This window comes from Scomber scombrus, chromosome 17 (genome assembly GCF_963691925.1).
Source record: "Scomber scombrus chromosome 17, fScoSco1.1, whole genome shotgun sequence".
Classification (NCBI taxonomy): domain Eukaryota; kingdom Metazoa; phylum Chordata; class Actinopteri; order Scombriformes; family Scombridae; genus Scomber; species Scomber scombrus.
In genome coordinates, this window is record NC_084986.1 from 27,505,874 (window position 1) to 27,524,724 (window position 18,851).

General features: G+C 42.3%; 1 protein-coding gene across 1 annotated transcript; it reads left to right on the plus strand.

Annotated features, from left to right (window-relative positions):
• The first annotated feature begins 12,806 nt into the window (after positions 1 to 12,806).
• LOC133997405 (trace amine-associated receptor 1-like) lies at positions 12,807 to 16,473 on the plus strand. Its single transcript, XM_062436978.1, has 3 exons — positions 12,807 to 13,128; positions 13,201 to 13,758; positions 16,415 to 16,473. The coding sequence occupies exons 1-3, from the start codon at positions 12,807 to 12,809 to the stop codon at positions 16,471 to 16,473; spliced, it is 939 nt and encodes a 312-aa protein (XP_062292962.1).
• Positions 16,474 to 18,851: the final 2,378 nt, after the last annotated feature.

Below are 18,851 nucleotides of genomic sequence, written 5' to 3' on the forward strand. Positions count from 1 at the left end.
CTCTTAACCAACCCATAGACTCTTGACGAACCACGCTCCTCTTATCCAACCCATAGACTCTTGTCCAACCACGTTCCTCTTATCCAACCCATAGCCTCTTGTCCAACCGCGCTCCTCTTATCCAACCCATAGACTCTTATCCAACCACGCTCCTGTTATCCAACCCATAGAGTCTTATCCAACCCATAGATTCTCATCCAACACATAGACTCTTGTCCAACCCATAGACTCTTATCCAACCACGCTCCTCTTATCCAACCGATAGAGTCTTGTCCAACCCCTAGACTCTTATCCAACCATGCTCCTCTTATCCAACCCATAGACTCTTGTCCAACCATGCTCCTCTTATACAACCCATAGAGTCTTATCCAACCACGGTCCTCTTATCCAATCCATAGAGGATTGCCCAACCCATAGACTCTTTTCTAACCCATAGACTCTTATTCAACCTATAGACTCTTTTCCAACCACGCACCTCTTATCCAACCCATAGAGTCTTGTCCAACCCATAGACTCTTATCCAACCCATAGAGTCTTGTCCAACCCATAGACTTTTGTCCAACCACGCTTCTCTTATCCAACCCATAGATTCTAATCAAACCACGCTCCTTTTAGCCAACCCATAGACTCTTGTCCAACCCATAGACACTTGTCCAACCCATAGACTCTTATCCAACCCATAGTCTCTTATCCAACCCATAGACTCTTGACCAACCACGCTCCTCTTATACAACCCATAGACTCTAATCCACCATCGTTCTCTTATCCAACCCATACAGGCTTGCCCAACCACGCTCCTGTTATCCAACCCATAGACTCTTGTCCAACCCATAGACTCTTATCCAACTAATAGACTCTTGTTCAACCACGCTCCTCTTATCCAACCCATAGACTCTTGTCCAACCACGTTCCTCTTATCCAACCTATAGACACTTTTCCAACCACGCTCCTCTTATACAACCCATAGACTCGTGTCCAACCACGCTCCTCTTATCCAACCCATAAAGTCTTGTCCAACCCATAGACTGTTATCCAACCCATAGACTCTTGTCCAACCACGCTCCTCTTATTCAACCCATAGACTCTTGTCCAACCACGCTCCTCTCATACAACCCATAGACTCTCATCCAACCCAGACACTTGTCCAACCCATAGACTCTTATCCAACCACGATCCTCTTATAAAACCCATAGACACTTATCCAACCCATAGACTCTTATCCAACCCATAGACTCTTGTTCAACCACGCTCCTCTCATACAAACCATAGACTGTCATCCAACCATGTTCCTCTTAGCCAACCCATAGACTCTTGTCCAACCCATAGACTCTTGTGCAACCCATAGACTCTTATACAACCCATAGACACTTATTCAACCCATAGACTCTTGACCAACCACGCTCCTCTTATCCAACCCATAGACTCTTATCCAACCACGCTCCTGTTATCCAACCCATAGCGTCTTATCCAACCCATAGATTCTCATCCAACCCATAGACATTTGTCCAACCCATAGACTCTTATCCAACCACGCTCCTCTTATCCAACCGATAGTCTTGTCTAACCCATAGAGTCTTATCCAACCACGGTCCTCTTATCCAACCCATAGAGTCTTGTCCAACCCATAGACTCTTGTCCAACCATGCTCCTCTTATACAACCCATAGAGTCTTATCCAACCACGGTCCTCTTATCCAACCCATAGAGGCTTGCCCAAACCATAGACTCTTGTCTAACCCATAGACTCTCATCCAACCCATAGACTCTTTTCCAACCACGCACCTCTTATCCAACCCATAAAGTCTTGTCCAACCCATAGACTCTTATCCAACCCAGAGTCTTGTCCAACCACGCTCCTCTTATTCAACCCATAGACTCTTGTCCAACCAAGCTCCTCTCATACAACCCATAGACTCTCATCCAACCACGATCGCTTATAAAACCCATAGACTCTTATCTAACCCATAGACTCTTGTTCAACCACGCTCCTCTCATACAACCCATAGACTGTCATCCAACCACGCTCCTGTTATCCAACCCATAGACTCTTGTCCAACCCATAGACATTTGTCCAACCCATAGACTCTTATCCAACCACGCTCCTCTTATCCAACCGATAGTCTTGTCTAACCCCTACACTCTTATCCAACCACACTCCTCTTATCCAACCCATAGAGTCTTGTCCAACCCATAGACTTTTGTCCAACCATGCTCCTCTTATACAACCCATAGAGTCTTATCCAACCACGGTCCTCTTATCCAACCCATAGAGGCTTGCCCAAACCATAGACCCTTGTCTAACCCATAGACTCTCATCCAACCCATAGACTCTTTTCCAACCATGCACCTCTTATCCAACCCATAGAGTCTTGTCCAACCCATAGACTCTTATCCAACCCAGAGTCTTGTCCAACCAATAGACTTTTGTCCAACCACGCTTCTCTTATCCAACCCATAGATTCTTGTCCAACCCATAGAGTTTTGTCCAACCCATAGACTCTTATCCAACCCGTAGTCTCTTATCCAACCCATAGACTCTTGACCAACCACGCTTCTCTTATACAACCTATAGACTCTTGTCCAACCCATAGACTCTTATCCAACTAATAGACTCTTGTCCAACCACGCTCCTTTTATCCAACCCATAGACTCTTTTCCAACCACGCTCCTGTTATCCAACCCATAGTCTTGTCCAACCCATAGACTCTTATCCAACTAATAGACTCTTGTCCAACCACGCTCCTCTTATCCAACCCATAGACCCTTGTCCAACCATGTTCCTCTTATCCAACCCATAGACTCTCATCCAACCACGATCCTCTCATACAACCCATAGACTCTCATCCAACCACGATCCTCTTATAAAACCTATAGACACTTATCTAACCCATAGACTCTTATCCAACCCATAGGCTCTTGTTCAACCACGCTCCTCTCATACAACCCATAGACTGTCATCCAACCATGCTCCTCTTAGCCAACCCATAGACTCTTGTCCAACCCATAGACTCTTGTGCAACCCATAGACTCCTATACAACCCATAGACTCTTATTCAACCCATAGACTCTTGACCAACCATGCTCCTCTTATCCAACCCATAGACATTTATCCAACCACGTTCCTCTTATCCAACCCATAGACTCTTGTCCAACCGCGCTCCTCTTATCCAACCCATAGACTCTTATCCAACCACGCTCCTGTTATCCAACCCATAGCGTCTTATCCAACCCATAGATTCTCATCCAACCCAGACACTTGTCCAACCCATAGACTCTTATCCAACCACGCTCCTCTTATCCAACCTATAGTCTTGTCTAACCCCTAGACTCTTATCCAACCACACTCCTCTTATCCAACCCATAGAGTCTTGTCCAACCCATAGACTTTTGTCCAACCATGCTCCTCTTATACAACCCATAGAGTCTTATCCAACCACGGTCCTCTTATCCAACCCATAGAGGCTTGCCCAAACCATAGACTCTTGTCTAACCCATAGACTCTCATCCAACCCATAGACTCTTTTCCAACCACGCTTCTCTTATACAACCTATAGACTCTTATCCAACCCATAGACTCTTATCCAACTAATAGACTCTTGTCCAACCACGCTCCTCTTATCCAACCCATAGACCCTTGTCCAACCATGTTCCTCTTATCCAACCCATAGACTCTCATCCAACCACGATCCTCTCATACAACCCATAGACTCTCATCCAACCACGATCCTCTTATAAAACCTATAGACACTTATCTAACCCATAGACTCTTATCCAACCCATAGGCTCTTGTTCAACCACGCTCCTCTCATACAACCCATAGACTGTCATCCAACCATGCTCCTCTTAGCCAACCCATAGACTCTTGTCCAACCCATAGACTCTTGTGCAACCCATAGACTCCTATACAACCCATAGTCTCTTATTCAACCCATAGACTCTTGACCAACTACGCTCCTCTTATCCAACCCATAGACATTTATCCAACCACGTTCCTCTTATCCAACCCATAGACTCTTGTCCAACCGCGCTCCTCTTATCCAACCCATAGACTCTTATCCAACCACGCTCCTGTTATCCAACCCATAGCGTCTTATCCAACCCATAGATTCTCATCCAACCCATAGACACTTGTTCAACCCATAGACTCTCATCCAACCACGCTCCTTTTATCCAACCGATAGTCTTGTCTAACCCCTAGACTCTTATCCAACCACGCTCCTCTTATCCAACCCATAGAGTCTTGTCCAACCCATTGACTCTCTTCCAACCATGCTCCTCTTATACAACCCATAGAGTCTTATCCAACCACGGTCCTCTTATCCAACCCATAGAGGCTTGCCCAAACCATAGACTCTTGTCTAACCCATAGACTCTCATCCAACCCATAGACTCTTTTCCAACCACGCACCTCTTATCCAACCCATAGACTCTTGTCCAACCCATAGACTCTTGTGCAACCCATAGACTCCTATACAACCCATAGACTCTTATTCAACCCATAGACTCTTGACCAACTACGCTCCTCTTATCCAACCCATAGACATTTATCCAACCACGTTCCTCTTATCCAACCCATAGACTCTTATCCAACCCGTAGTCTCTTATCCAACCCATAGACTCTTGACCAACCACGCTTCTCTTATACAACCTATAGACTCTTGTCCAACCCATAGACTCTTATCCAACTAATAGACTCTTGTCCAACCACGCTCCTCTTATCCAACCCATAGACTCTTTTCCAACCACGCTCCTGTTATCCAACCCATAGTCTTGTCCAACCCATAGACTCTTATCCAACTAATAGACTCTTGTCCAACCACGCTCCTCTTATCCAACCCATAGACCCTTGTCCAACCATGTTCCTCTTATCCAACCCATAGACTCTCATCCAACCACGATCCTCTCATACAACCCATAGACTCTCATCCAACCACGATCCTCTTATAAAACCTATAGACACTTATCTAACCCATAGACTCTTATCCAACCCATAGGCTCTTGTTCAACCACGCTCCTCTCATACAACCCATAGACTGTCATCCAACCATGCTCCTCTTAGCCAACCCATAGACTCTTGTCCAACCCATAGACTCTTGTGCAACCCATAGACTCCTATACAACCCATAGACTCTTATTCAACCCATAGACTCTTGACCAACCATGCTCCTCTTATCCAACCCATAGACATTTATCCAACCACGTTCCTCTTATCCAACCCATAGACTCTCATCCAACCACGATCCTCTCATACAACCCATAGACTCTCATCCAACCACGATCCTCTTATAAAACCTATAGACACTTATCTAACCCATAGACTCTTATCCAACCCATAGGCTCTTGTTCAACCACGCTCCTCTCATACAACCCATAGACTGTCATCCAACCATGCTCCTCTTAGCCAACCCATAGACTCTTGTCCAACCCATAGACTCTTGTGCAACCCATAGACTCCTATACAACCCATAGACTCTTATTCAACCCATAGACTCTTGACCAACCATGCTCCTCTTATCCAACCCATAGACATTTATCCAACCACGTTCCTCTTATCCAACCCATAGACTCTTGTCCAACCGCGCTCCTCTTATCCAACCCATAGACTCTTATCCAACCACGCTCCTGTTATCCAACCCATAGCGTCTTATCCAACCCATAGATTCTCATCCAACCCAGACACTTGTCCAACCCATAGACTCTTATCCAACCACGCTCCTCTTATCCAACCTATAGTCTTGTCTAACCCCTAGACTCTTATCCAACCACACTCCTCTTATCCAACCCATAGAGTCTTGTCCAACCCATAGACTTTTGTCCAACCATGCTCCTCTTATACAACCCATAGAGTCTTATCCAACCACGGTCCTCTTATCCAACCCATAGAGGCTTGCCCAAACCATAGACTCTTGTCTAACCCATAGACTCTCATCCAACCCATAGACTCTTTTCCAACCACGCTTCTCTTATACAACCTATAGACTCTTATCCAACCCATAGACTCTTATCCAACTAATAGACTCTTGTCCAACCACGCTCCTCTTATCCAACCCATAGACCCTTGTCCAACCATGTTCCTCTTATCCAACCCATAGACTCTCATCCAACCACGATCCTCTCATACAACCCATAGACTCTCATCCAACCACGATCCTCTTATAAAACCTATAGACACTTATCTAACCCATAGACTCTTATCCAACCCATAGGCTCTTGTTCAACCACGCTCCTCTCATACAACCCATAGACTGTCATCCAACCATGCTCCTCTTAGCCAACCCATAGACTCTTGTCCAACCCATAGACTCTTGTGCAACCCATAGACTCCTATACAACCCATAGTCTCTTATTCAACCCATAGACTCTTGACCAACTACGCTCCTCTTATCCAACCCATAGACATTTATCCAACCACGTTCCTCTTATCCAACCCATAGACTCTTGTCCAACCGCGCTCCTCTTATCCAACCCATAGACTCTTATCCAACCACGCTCCTGTTATCCAACCCATAGCGTCTTATCCAACCCATAGATTCTCATCCAACCCATAGACACTTGTTCAACCCATAGACTCTCATCCAACCACGCTCCTTTTATCCAACCGATAGTCTTGTCTAACCCCTAGACTCTTATCCAACCACGCTCCTCTTATCCAACCCATAGAGTCTTGTCCAACCCATTGACTCTCTTCCAACCATGCTCCTCTTATACAACCCATAGAGTCTTATCCAACCACGGTCCTCTTATCCAACCCATAGAGGCTTGCCCAAACCATAGACTCTTGTCTAACCCATAGACTCTCATCCAACCCATAGACTCTTTTCCAACCACGCACCTCTTATCCAACCCATAGACTCTTGTCCAACCCATAGACTCTTGTGCAACCCATAGACTCCTATACAACCCATAGACTCTTATTCAACCCATAGACTCTTGACCAACTACGCTCCTCTTATCCAACCCATAGACATTTATCCAACCACGTTCCTCTTATCCAACCCATAGACTCTTATCCAACCCGTAGTCTCTTATCCAACCCATAGACTCTTGACCAACCACGCTTCTCTTATACAACCTATAGACTCTTGTCCAACCCATAGACTCTTATCCAACTAATAGACTCTTGTCCAACCACGCTCCTCTTATCCAACCCATAGACTCTTTTCCAACCACGCTCCTGTTATCCAACCCATAGTCTTGTCCAACCCATAGACTCTTATCCAACTAATAGACTCTTGTCCAACCACGCTCCTCTTATCCAACCCATAGACCCTTGTCCAACCATGTTCCTCTTATCCAACCCATAGACTCTCATCCAACCACGATCCTCTCATACAACCCATAGACTCTCATCCAACCACGATCCTCTTATAAAACCTATAGACACTTATCTAACCCATAGACTCTTATCCAACCCATAGGCTCTTGTTCAACCACGCTCCTCTCATACAACCCATAGACTGTCATCCAACCATGCTCCTCTTAGCCAACCCATAGACTCTTGTCCAACCCATAGACTCTTGTGCAACCCATAGACTCCTATACAACCCATAGACTCTTATTCAACCCATAGACTCTTGACCAACCATGCTCCTCTTATCCAACCCATAGACATTTATCCAACCACGTTCCTCTTATCCAACCCATAGACTCTTTTCCAACCGCGCTCCTCTTATCCAACCCATAGACTCTTATCCAACCACGCTCCTGTTATCCAACCCATAGCGTCTTATCCAACCCATAGATTCTCATCCAACCCAGACACTTGTCCAACCCATAGACTCTTATCCAACCACGCTCCTCTTATCCAACCGATAGTCTTGTCTAACCCCTAGACTCTTATCCAACCACACTCCTCTTATCCAACCCATAGAGTCTTGTCCAACCCATAGACTTTTGTCCAACCATGCTCCTCTTATACAACCCATAGAGTCTTATCCAACCACGGTCCTCTTATCCAACCCATAGAGGCTTGCCCAAACCATAGACTCTTGTCTAACCCATAGACTCTCATCCAACCCATAGACTCTTTTCCAACCACGCTTCTCTTATACAACCTATAGACTCTTGTCCAACCCATAGACTCTTATCCAACTAATAGACTCTTGTCCAACCACGCTCCTCTTATCCAACCCATAGACTCTTTTCCAACCACGCTCCTGTTATCCAACCCATAGTCTTATCCAACCCATAGACTCTTATCCAACTAATAGACTCTTGTCCAACCACGCTCCTCTTATCCAACCCATAGACCCTTGTCCAACCATGTTCCTCTTATCCAACCCATAGACTCTCATCCAACCACGATCCTCTCATACAACCCATAGACTCTCATCCAACCACGATCCTCTTATAAAACCTATAGACACTTATCTAACCCATAGACTCTTATCCAACCCATAGGTTCTTGTTCAACCACGCTCCTCTCATACAACCCATAGACTGTCATCCAACCATGCTCCTCTTAGCCAACCCATAGACTCTTGTCCAACCCATAGACTCTTGTGCAACCCATAGACTCCTATACAACCCATAGTCTCTTATTCAACCCATAGACTCTTGACCAACTACGCTCCTCTTATCCAACCCATAGACATTTATCCAACCACGTTCCTCTTATCCAACCCATAGACTCTTGTCCAACCGCGCTCCTCTTATCCAACCCATAGACTCTTATCCAACCACGCTCCTGTTATCCAACCCATAGCGTCTTATCCAACCCATAGATTCTCATCCAACCCATAGACACTTGTTCAACCCATAGACTCTCATCCAACCACGCTCCTTTTATCCAACCGATAGTCTTGTCTAACCCCTAGACTCTTATCCAACCACGCTCCTCTTATCCAACCCATAGAGTCTTGTCCAACCCATTGACTCTCTTCCAACCATGCTCCTCTTATACAACCCATAGAGTCTTATCCAACCACGGTCCTCTTATCCAACCCATAGAGGCTTGCCCAAACCATAGACTCTTGTCTAACCCATAGACTCTCATCCAACCCATAGACTCTTTTCCAACCACGCACCTCTTATCCAACCCATAGACTCTTGTCCAACCCATAGACTCTTGTGCAACCCATAGACTCCTATACAACCCATAGACTCTTATTCAACCCATAGACTCTTGACCAACTACGCTCCTCTTATCCAACCCATAGACATTTATCCAACCACGTTCCTCTTATCCAACCCATAGACTCTTGTCCAACCGCGCTCCTCTTATCCAACCCATAGACTCTTATCCAACCACGCTCCTGTTATCCAACCCATAGCGTCTTATCCAACCCATAGATTCTCATCCAACCCATAGACACTTGTTCAACCCATAGACTCTCATCCAACCACGCTCCTTTTATCCAACCGATAGTCTTGTTTAACCCCTAGACTCTTATCCAACCACGCTCCTCTTATCCAACCCATAGAGTCTTGTCCAACCCATTGACTCTCTTCCAACCATGCTCCTCTTATACAACCCATAGAGTCTTATCCAACCACGGTCCTCTTATCCAACCCATAGAGGCTTGCCCAAACCATAGACTCTTGTCTAACCCATAGACTCTCATCCAACCCATAGACTCTTTTCCAACCACGCACCTCTTATCCAACCCATAGAGTCTTGTCCAACCCATAGACTCTTATCCAACCCAGTCTTGTCCAACCAATAGACTTTTGTCCAACCACGCTTCTCTTATCCAACCCATAGTCTCTTATCCAACCCATAGACTCTTGACCAACCACGCTCCTCTTATACAACCTATAGACTCTTGTCCAACCCATAGACTCTTATCCAACTAATAGACTCTTGTCCAACCACGCTCCTCTTATCCAACCCATAGACTCTTTTCCAACCACGCTCCTGTTATCCAACCCATAGTCTTGTCCAACCCATAGACTATTATCCAACTAATAGACTCTTGTCCAACCACGCTCCTCTTATCCAACCCATAGACTCTTGTCCAACCATGCTCCTCTTATCCAACCCATAGATTCTTATCCAAAAACGCTCCTCTCATCCAACCCATAGACTCTTGACGAACCACGCCCCTTTCATCCAACCCATAGACTCTTGTCCAACCACGCTCCTCTTATACAACCCATAGCGTCTTGTACAACCCATAGACTCTTATCCAACCCATAGACTCTTGTCCAACCACGCTCCTCTTATCCAACCCATAGATTCTTATCCAACCACACTCCCCTTATCCAACCCATAGACTCTTATCCAACCACGCTCCTCTTATCCAACCCATAGAGTCTTGTCCAACCCATAGACTGTCATCCAACCCATAGACTTTTTTCGAATCACGCTCCTCTTATACAACCCATAGAGTCTTGTCCAACCCATAGACTCTTGTCCAACCACGCTCCTCTTATACAACCCATAGAGTCTTGTCCAACCCATAGACTCTTATACTTTTTTGTCAGTTTTCTGAGTTTACCAGAGTATTTGGGTGTGTTCCTGCCTTCTGTCTGCCTCTTCTTCTGGTAACTCTACCATGAACATGCTAAATGTTATTCATAGTTATCAGACATGTTCAGGATGGTGATTTCTTTGTACCGTCAACCACGCATGGTTTTCTGGTGTTTGACGCTGCAGTGCTCACATTATCCTATTAATGAGTCAGAGTGAGCTAAAAAAATGAACAAGTGTTTCCGCCCGATTTCGAACTTGGGAACTTTCGCATGTTAGGCGAACGTGATAACCACTACACTACGGAAACTGTGAAAAGCTCCCTGTCACCCGCGTGGGTGGCCTGAGGCCCTTGACCTCCTGATATGATTTCAATTGCCTGAAGATATCCAAACATTTGAAATACAAGACATCATCCCTGTTTTTGCGCAATGTTAAGGGACGGTCACAAACAAAAAGCAATTCAAAGGGTTAAGGTTAGTCATCAGTGTATGAATTTGTGTGGGTGAATGAGACGTAGTGTAAAAGCACTTTGAGTGGTCATAACGACTAGAAAAGCGCAATATAAGTACAGTCCATTTACCATAAGTACAGTCAATTGTTTTCAGCAACAAACATGAATAAAACAGACAAATCATCATTTTGGCTATTTGTTTTCTCAATTATAATTTGGTTTACTGACTGCACTGACATTGTGGACATTGTCGACCTAAGTTAGAGTTCTTGTTTGTCCTTTGGTCCTTGTTTAATTGGACTCTCGAAAGGGTGTATTGTGTCATTGTTAAGGTCATTAAATTGTTTCAACATGTTTTGCTCCATTAGTTTTGTTATTGCTTGAAAACAGTGGGGACCCAGGTTGAAGAGGTGAGATAATGCAGGCAGGAGGTGTGACTGTGTGTGTGTGTGTGTGTGTGTTTGTGCGTGTGTGTGTGTGTGCGTGCATGCGTGCGTGTGTGTGACAAAGGCAGCCCAGGGACCAACAACCATATCATACATTCACACCTCTAATTGAAGGCTGTTGCATCATAAAAAATCTAACTGGAGACAAAGTTATGAAGACATCAGTCTACATTGGGATTAATGTGCATTGAACTTTTAATTTGAAAAAAAAAATGAAAGAGATTGCTTCTGATACTAATGTGAAGCAAAACAAACATTACAGTGATTACATTAAATAAGGGAATCAAAATGTAAAACCATAACATACAAACACAGATCCATTTAAATTAAATAATTAACAACAATACAGTCAAAAGAAGTTGCTAGAGATGGAAATTATGAATTACTTTCCTAATTGCAGCTTTTCAATAATCTGTTAACATATTGTATTTCACAGCTGAGCTGGCAAAGGCAATTTCAGTAACCACTGACTGGAATTCAGGTACATTCAGTGATAAATGATTTAGTTTAGGTATTTCAGTTTGAGGATTATTTGTAAAGAGATTAGTGCTAGTATTGAAGACCTGAGGCCTGCTCTTACAACCCTTTGAACCTTCAATGGGGTTAGGATTAAAAATGGGTTATTCATAAATACTTTAATTTTGAATGTGAGTGGTATTATACATGCCCTTGGAATTTTTTTTATGGAAATAAAAAAAACAATGAAAAATGAGTATTTCCAGAAGGTGAGAGTGTGTCTGACATGGACAATATACTGTAGAGTGCAACATGTGTGAAAGGTCAATTCCAGACAGTGTCCGGACCTGATTCTCTGGAAATTGGGTGCGGAAAATGGTTTAAATGGTTGTTGGGATAATGATCCTGATGAGCTGGAGAATTGATTGCTTTACTCGTGTTTGCATTATAATAACAGGATGCTGTGGTTTTTATATTTTTTCTATGGTTTGTGCAAATGTGCAGATTCTTAAAGTCTTAAGGAAAAATTAATGTTTTTTGTAATGTTGGCAGGGGCAGCCATTGACTCTGGAACTAGCTGGACATTGGCAGGGGCAGCAAACAGCTTGGGAAGTGGAGAGGCATCAGTGGGCAGTACATAGGCAGTGGAGCTGGACAGCCGAGAAAGCTGGGAACCATAGCAACCATGCTTTCTTCTGGGGGCTCCGTAACAAACCCACAGAACCCCCCCGATGCTGTTCTTGAGAGAGAAAATCAGAAGGACATTTGTTGTTCTGCATCTCATGACAACAGAATAAAGTCTCCCATTAGATTTGATTTGACAGTGATTATGGTAATGAGATAGAGGTTGATAAGTATTAAGATTCGGTACAGTGGCGCAAGCATGGACTTCTGATTCTGCCACCAGCTATTCACTGTAGAAATGCCAATATCTGAAGGTGTTAATAGGTATGACATTGTTTCTGACTTAAATATAACTTTGGATGCAATTGTTGTCAATATTCTATATGAATTGTATTGAATTGTAGGAATCTGAAAACATGGAACCAGAAATCAACAGGACTGACATTGTGACTGACATACATCCTTGTTATGAAATTGATAATTTCAACTACATACTGACAAATACCCCCTCCTTTATATGTGTATTGTTATATATTTTTCTTGTATTATTGTCTGTTATCACAATATGTGGAAACCTTCTTGTAATAATCTCCATCCTTTACTTCAGACAGCTCCACACTCCTACTAATTACCTCATCCTCTCTCTGGCTGTGGCAGACGTGTTTGTAGGAGTTTTAGTCTTTCCTTTGAGCATGGCATTCTCTCTTAGCTCGTGTCTGTATCATGAGGATTTATTTTGCAAAATTCGAGGCAGTTTTGACATATCATTGAGCACATGTTCCATTCTGAACTTATGTTGTATTTCTATTGACAGATATCATGCAGTGTGTCAGCCTCTGTCTTACAGGACTAAGATAAATCATAATGTTGTTGTAATCATGATCTTGGTGAGCTGGGGCATTTCTGCTCTAATTGGAATTGGTGTCATAATTGCAGGGTTAAACAGTGAAAAATGTGAGGAAAGGTGTTTAATTGATGTTCTCATGGCAAACACTATTGGACCTATTTTATCTTTTTATCTCCCTGTGATCATAATGCTCTGTATCTACTTGAAGATTTTCATTGTTGCACAGAGACAGGCACGCAGCATCCAGAGCACAAAGTCTGCAGTCACAGTCAGTAAGATGGAGAGAAAGGCCACCAAAACTCTGGCTATCGTGATGGGAATTTTTTTGATGTGTTGGTTTCCTTTCTTTATTTGTATCACCTTTCTGCCTTTTAGTAATGATTCAGTACCCGTGCCCGTTATAGAAACACTTAACTGGCTTACACTGGCTAATTCAATGCTCAATCCTTTCATTTATGCTTTCTTTTACAGCTGGTTCAGATCAGCTTTCAGGATGATCATTTCTGGAAAAATATTCCAAGGTGATTTTACTAACTCAAAATTGTTTTGACATACTGTTTGTGCAGAAATAATACATAATTATCAGTAATGTGACAGCACATATTAACACATTTTAAGTGAATGTATTCACTAAGTAATTGTCATTGTGCAGTGGACTATTTAAGCATCACACCATAAAGCCTCACTATTAATGTTTTGTAAAGCAAATTTACGCATGTAACTCCTAAAGACTGCTTCTTGTCTTTGTTGTTGGCCTGTGATTTTGTATTGTGTAACACTAGCCGAGACCCAAATGCAGATGCATTATGGGGAAATGTTAGAATCTCATTAAATCATTGGAATATTATTTATATTATTGGTGTATATTTACTGTCATGCAGTCTCATTGTTCTGAATAGAAGCCTTTTGCCTTTCTGGTTGGCAATATGTGAACAGGACTAGGGTTCAAAAAGATTTAATAAAAATTTGAGTCCAGTATTGAATCTATTTATTGAATATGAATCCTTTTGTGATGATTATTATTATTATCATTATACATTTTATTAAGACAGGCAGAGCAAGCTCTCCTTCCTTTACAAGGAAGCCCTGATTTCAGTACATATAAAAGCACAAAGAAGTTACAATACAACAACAAATGATATTTACAATAGAACCAATAAAAGTACATATTAAAACAATAAAAGCATACAAAAATTAGGTTTTGCCTCAGTATTTGAAAATGGGTGCATACAAACTACTGATATGATAAATTCAAAATGAATTCATAACTTTTTGCATAGTTGTTTTTGTTGTAATAAAGTATGATTATCACAAAATCCCATGGCACACCCGGACACACCAATGTGCTGCAGCACACCATTTGGGAACCACTGGTATAAAGAATAATATTGTCCATGTATGTAAATAGTTTGATATGTTATGTTTGTGTATGCCTGATATGTCCTATCACATATATACATACATACATATAGTTGAGGGATACATTAAAATTAAAGTGTGTTAGTAATTGGTCGGGCCATCATGTGCTGCCAGAACAGCTTCAATGTGCCTGGGCTTTTCAGTGAAATGTTGTTCAGCATGTTGAAATACCCTATGCACATGTCAATGTGAGAAAAAAAAGAACAATAAATATAGTTGGGCATTTGTCATAAGAGCATTATGTCTTTGTCTTTAATCAAAGTATAAAAAAATGAAATATTGCAGAGCTTCATTATCAGTTCATATAATCACATGACTTAAACATGTACAAATGAAAATCAGTCAAATCAAATGTTTTATTCCTCCACTCTATTTAGAAACACTTCCTGATAGTGGCGTTCACTAAAATCAAGGGTATCTTTATTATCCCCGAGGGGCAATTCAGTTTACAGCCAGTGGTCAGAGATCAAACATAAACAACAACCACGACAACAATGAATAATAACACACACCGCTGCTGCACGTCGCCATGAACAGCGCCTTGTGCATTAAATAATAAAACTGTTCAATTCACAATTTCTCTTTGTATAATCAATAGTTTTCCAATTCTATAAATGTATTATAACCATGAATTCACAATTTTCAAATTTACTAAATATTATTAGTGCCATATTTAAAATTATGTGCTGTGATCGAGAGAACATGGTTTGGTGGAACACAGGACATTGTGGAAATATGACAAACAGCACTAGTGAACAATGTACACATTTATTATCATTGATACTGAGTAACATGTATTTTGAAATTAAACTTTGTAAGTTTTAAGAAGTAAATTCACAATAAATCATAAGGCAGGCCCCTGCTCTCTACATTCTGAAACTCACAAGAATGATGCACTTCTGTTTACCTTTGATTGCTAATGGAGAATACGTGTCATGACTTAATTGGGGTATTTTGTTGCAAAATAAAAGAGTTTGAGAGGCTGCCATTTATTTTAATTCTTGCTGTTGGGTTATTATATACCGCTTTGAAAGCCTTGATAAGAGTATGATGAAAACCAAATTTATCTAACACCTTATACAAAAAAGTCCATCTTACTGAGTCAAACGCCTTCTCTGCATCCAATCCCATTAACATAGCTTGTGTCCTGTTTTGATGGATATGCCACATAATATGTAGCGTCCTCCTCAAGCTGTCTTGAGTCTGTCTCTCATGGATAATACCAGTCTGGTCCAAATGGAGAAGAGATGGCAAGAGATTTTCAATTCTCCTAGCCAATATTGACATATAAATTACCCCTGTTTCAGAAATACCAGTTTCTTTTTAACCTCTTCTGAGAATATCTCATCTATCTCGTTTTGCAGTTTTTTTATTGATACTTCCTTGGTCCTTGGTCTAGCTTCATGGTCTTTTTTGTAATTCTCTGAGTTTGGTGTATAGAGAGTTGAGCCTCTCCTGTCTACGTTTTTTTAGTGATCGTATGGTGTGCGCCCCAAATTGTGATTTGGGGCACTCCGCAGTGTGCGACCCGGCAACCTCTCAGTCGCTTTGTTGTTTTATCGTCTTTTAAACTGTTTTTAAACGTGTGTTTTTAGTTATTGTTTTAATACTTGTGTGTGGAAGATTTGTCAGTAGTCCAGTGCCGTGGATCATGGGGACTTCGGTGAAGCTTTTTGCACTTTTTTGCTTGTTAACACTGCCGATGGACATGACAGCGGGAGAGTTGCTCTCAGCCGGGAGCTTCTCCTGTCCTTACAGACTTCTACAGCCGGCATGGTCCCAGCGAACATACCGATGGAGCTCCGAAGGCAGTCTAAGAAGTCAAGCCATCGGAAACGAGGAAGAAGAGGTGGTGTACAACGGAGACTCAAAACTCTTCAGCTTGACAATCGCCGTAAACTACCGGCACTTCCTTCTGTCTTTTTCTCAAACGTTCAATCTATAAGACACAAAATAGATATAGATAGAGATAGATAGAGCTGGAGACGTCTGCTTCTACGTGAAACAGAGGTACTGTAACACTGTGGTGATCAGAGAAAGGATATGTACCACTGATTTGGAATTACTGTCTATTTCTCTCCGTCCCTTTTACCTGCCTCGCGAATTTCAACAACTCTTTTTTACATTAGTGTACATTCACTCACGAGCCAACGTGTCAGCTGTTTCCCAGCTGATCAGTGACGTCACACACAAGCTGGACTCTATTTGCCCTGACACACCAACGTTTGTTTTAGGATATTTTAATCATTGTAATTTACAAAAAGACTTTGAGGACATACGATCAGTATGTTACTTGTCCCACCACACAGAGGAACACCATACTGGATCTTTGCTATGGATCAGTTAGTGGGGCTTATGAATCCCTGCCTTTACCTCCCTTTGGTGCTTCTTACCACAGCAGTGTGTTTCTCATGTCTGTATACAAGCCAGCCTTCAGACGTCTGGAGCAGAAGGAGAGAACAGTGAAAGTCTGGTCAGAGGACAACATCTCCTCCCTCCAGGCATGCTTTGAATGTACAGAGTGGAACTGTTTTTATGATATGTGTGAGAATGTAGATGAACTCTCAGACACTATCTCATCATACATCACATTCTGTATGGACTCGATAATTCCCACCAAAAAAGTGATCACTTACCCCAGTAATCAACAAGAAGAAAATATTTTTTTATTCAAGTGATCTCCTGGAGAAAAGGGCAGTATCTAAAGAAGTTAAGGAGGAAATAAGGACGTCCAAAATAAAGTATAGGAATAAAATTGAAAGTCAGTATTGTAGTGGAGATCTTAGAGCTGCCTGGAGAGGAATAAAATCTATGGCATCAATTAATCAGTCATCTTGTGAGACTAAAGCAGCCCATCCGAGTAAATGGTGAGGATGATAACAACTTGGCAAACGGTTTTAATTTATATTTCTCTCGGTTCGAAAGGTCTGATTTTAGGAATAATATTTCCATGTTGGGGGCAAGGCCGTAGCCAGGAATTTTCAAATACCGAGGTCAAAAAGAAGACTGCAAATTATATATCAGTTAATTGTAATCCATGATGTAAATAACGCTTTCTTGCTGTGCATTTCTCAGTTATGCTCACTCTTGTGGTCCAGTTCTTTCTTATCACTTCCAATTTTGTAACTTAGATCAACTCCTATGTCAGTATTTTACAACTTCCATGGTTGTATATTTAGGGCCTGAGCACTGACCAGTCAGTGAGGGACCTAATGCTTTTGCCAAGATTCTTATTATTATTCTTTATATGAATCGCATTTTTGGTGTCCTGAACATACATGAAAACTTCTGCACATACGTCACATCTGGTGAAAAATTTTATAATTCAACGTGATTGGACGCAAGCGTGGTAAGGGGGCTCTATAGCGCCCCCAAACTTCGGGTCATGTGACCAAAAATCCTCTCGGATCTGCATCATGGGGAAATTAATTTTGTGGATTTTTTTTTACCAAACAGGAAGTTGACCACGCTGCGTGGCGTGCACCGATTTTCATTTTTCGAACACGGCTTTGAGGACTTTATGATGTTCACAGAATCATGAAACCAGCCACGTAGGTTTCAAATCATGAGCTCTTTCATCTGATACCACATTTGCCCAAAAATGTGCTCCAACAGCTCAGTAGCGCCCCCTAATGCCTTTTCCCACTTAGTATGTACTGACAAACTCTACAACTCACCAAACTGGACACACTCGTCAAGACTCACGAATATTATTTTTTGATTGAACAAAAACCTTTTCAGTGCCAAGATGACTCTACAGCGCCCCCTAGAACATTAAAAGTTGCAGCTCCGCCTTCTACATGCACGTACATAAAGGATCGAAATTAAGGATTCATATATATCACCAGACGCACAAAAAACCCTCTTGGACCCATACCGTAAGTCGGCCATGTTGGATCACAGGTGCATTTTTTCGGCCATTTTCCCCATTTCCAGGCCTCGAACTTTAACAAACTCCTCCTACAGTTTTGACTCCAGAGACTTCAGATTGGAACTGTATCATCCTCAGACCTTGCTGATGTAAACTTGACAACAGATTTGACCTACATTACACCAAGTGGGTGTGGCAGTCGTTTGTTTGTATAAACAAACAACTCCTTATAACTCCTCCATACATTGTCGGATGTTTATACATGCGGCGCGTGAAATGTCACACCTGGTAAAGCCGTTTCAATTTCAACATCATTGGGCGTGG

Bases quoted from the DNA above. Each gene is read 5' to 3' on its own strand.
- LOC133997405 (XM_062436978.1), top strand. From the start codon at position 12,807: ATGGAACCAGAAATCAACAGGACTGACATTGTGACTGACATACATCCT. The intron at 13,129-13,200 runs GCAAAATTCGAG...GTATTTCTATTG, and splicing joins GTATCATGAGGATTTATTTT to ACAGATATCATGCAGTGTGT. The intron at 13,759-16,414 runs GTGATTTTACTA...CTGTCCTTACAG, and splicing joins TTCTGGAAAAATATTCCAAG to ACTTCTACAGCCGGCATGGT.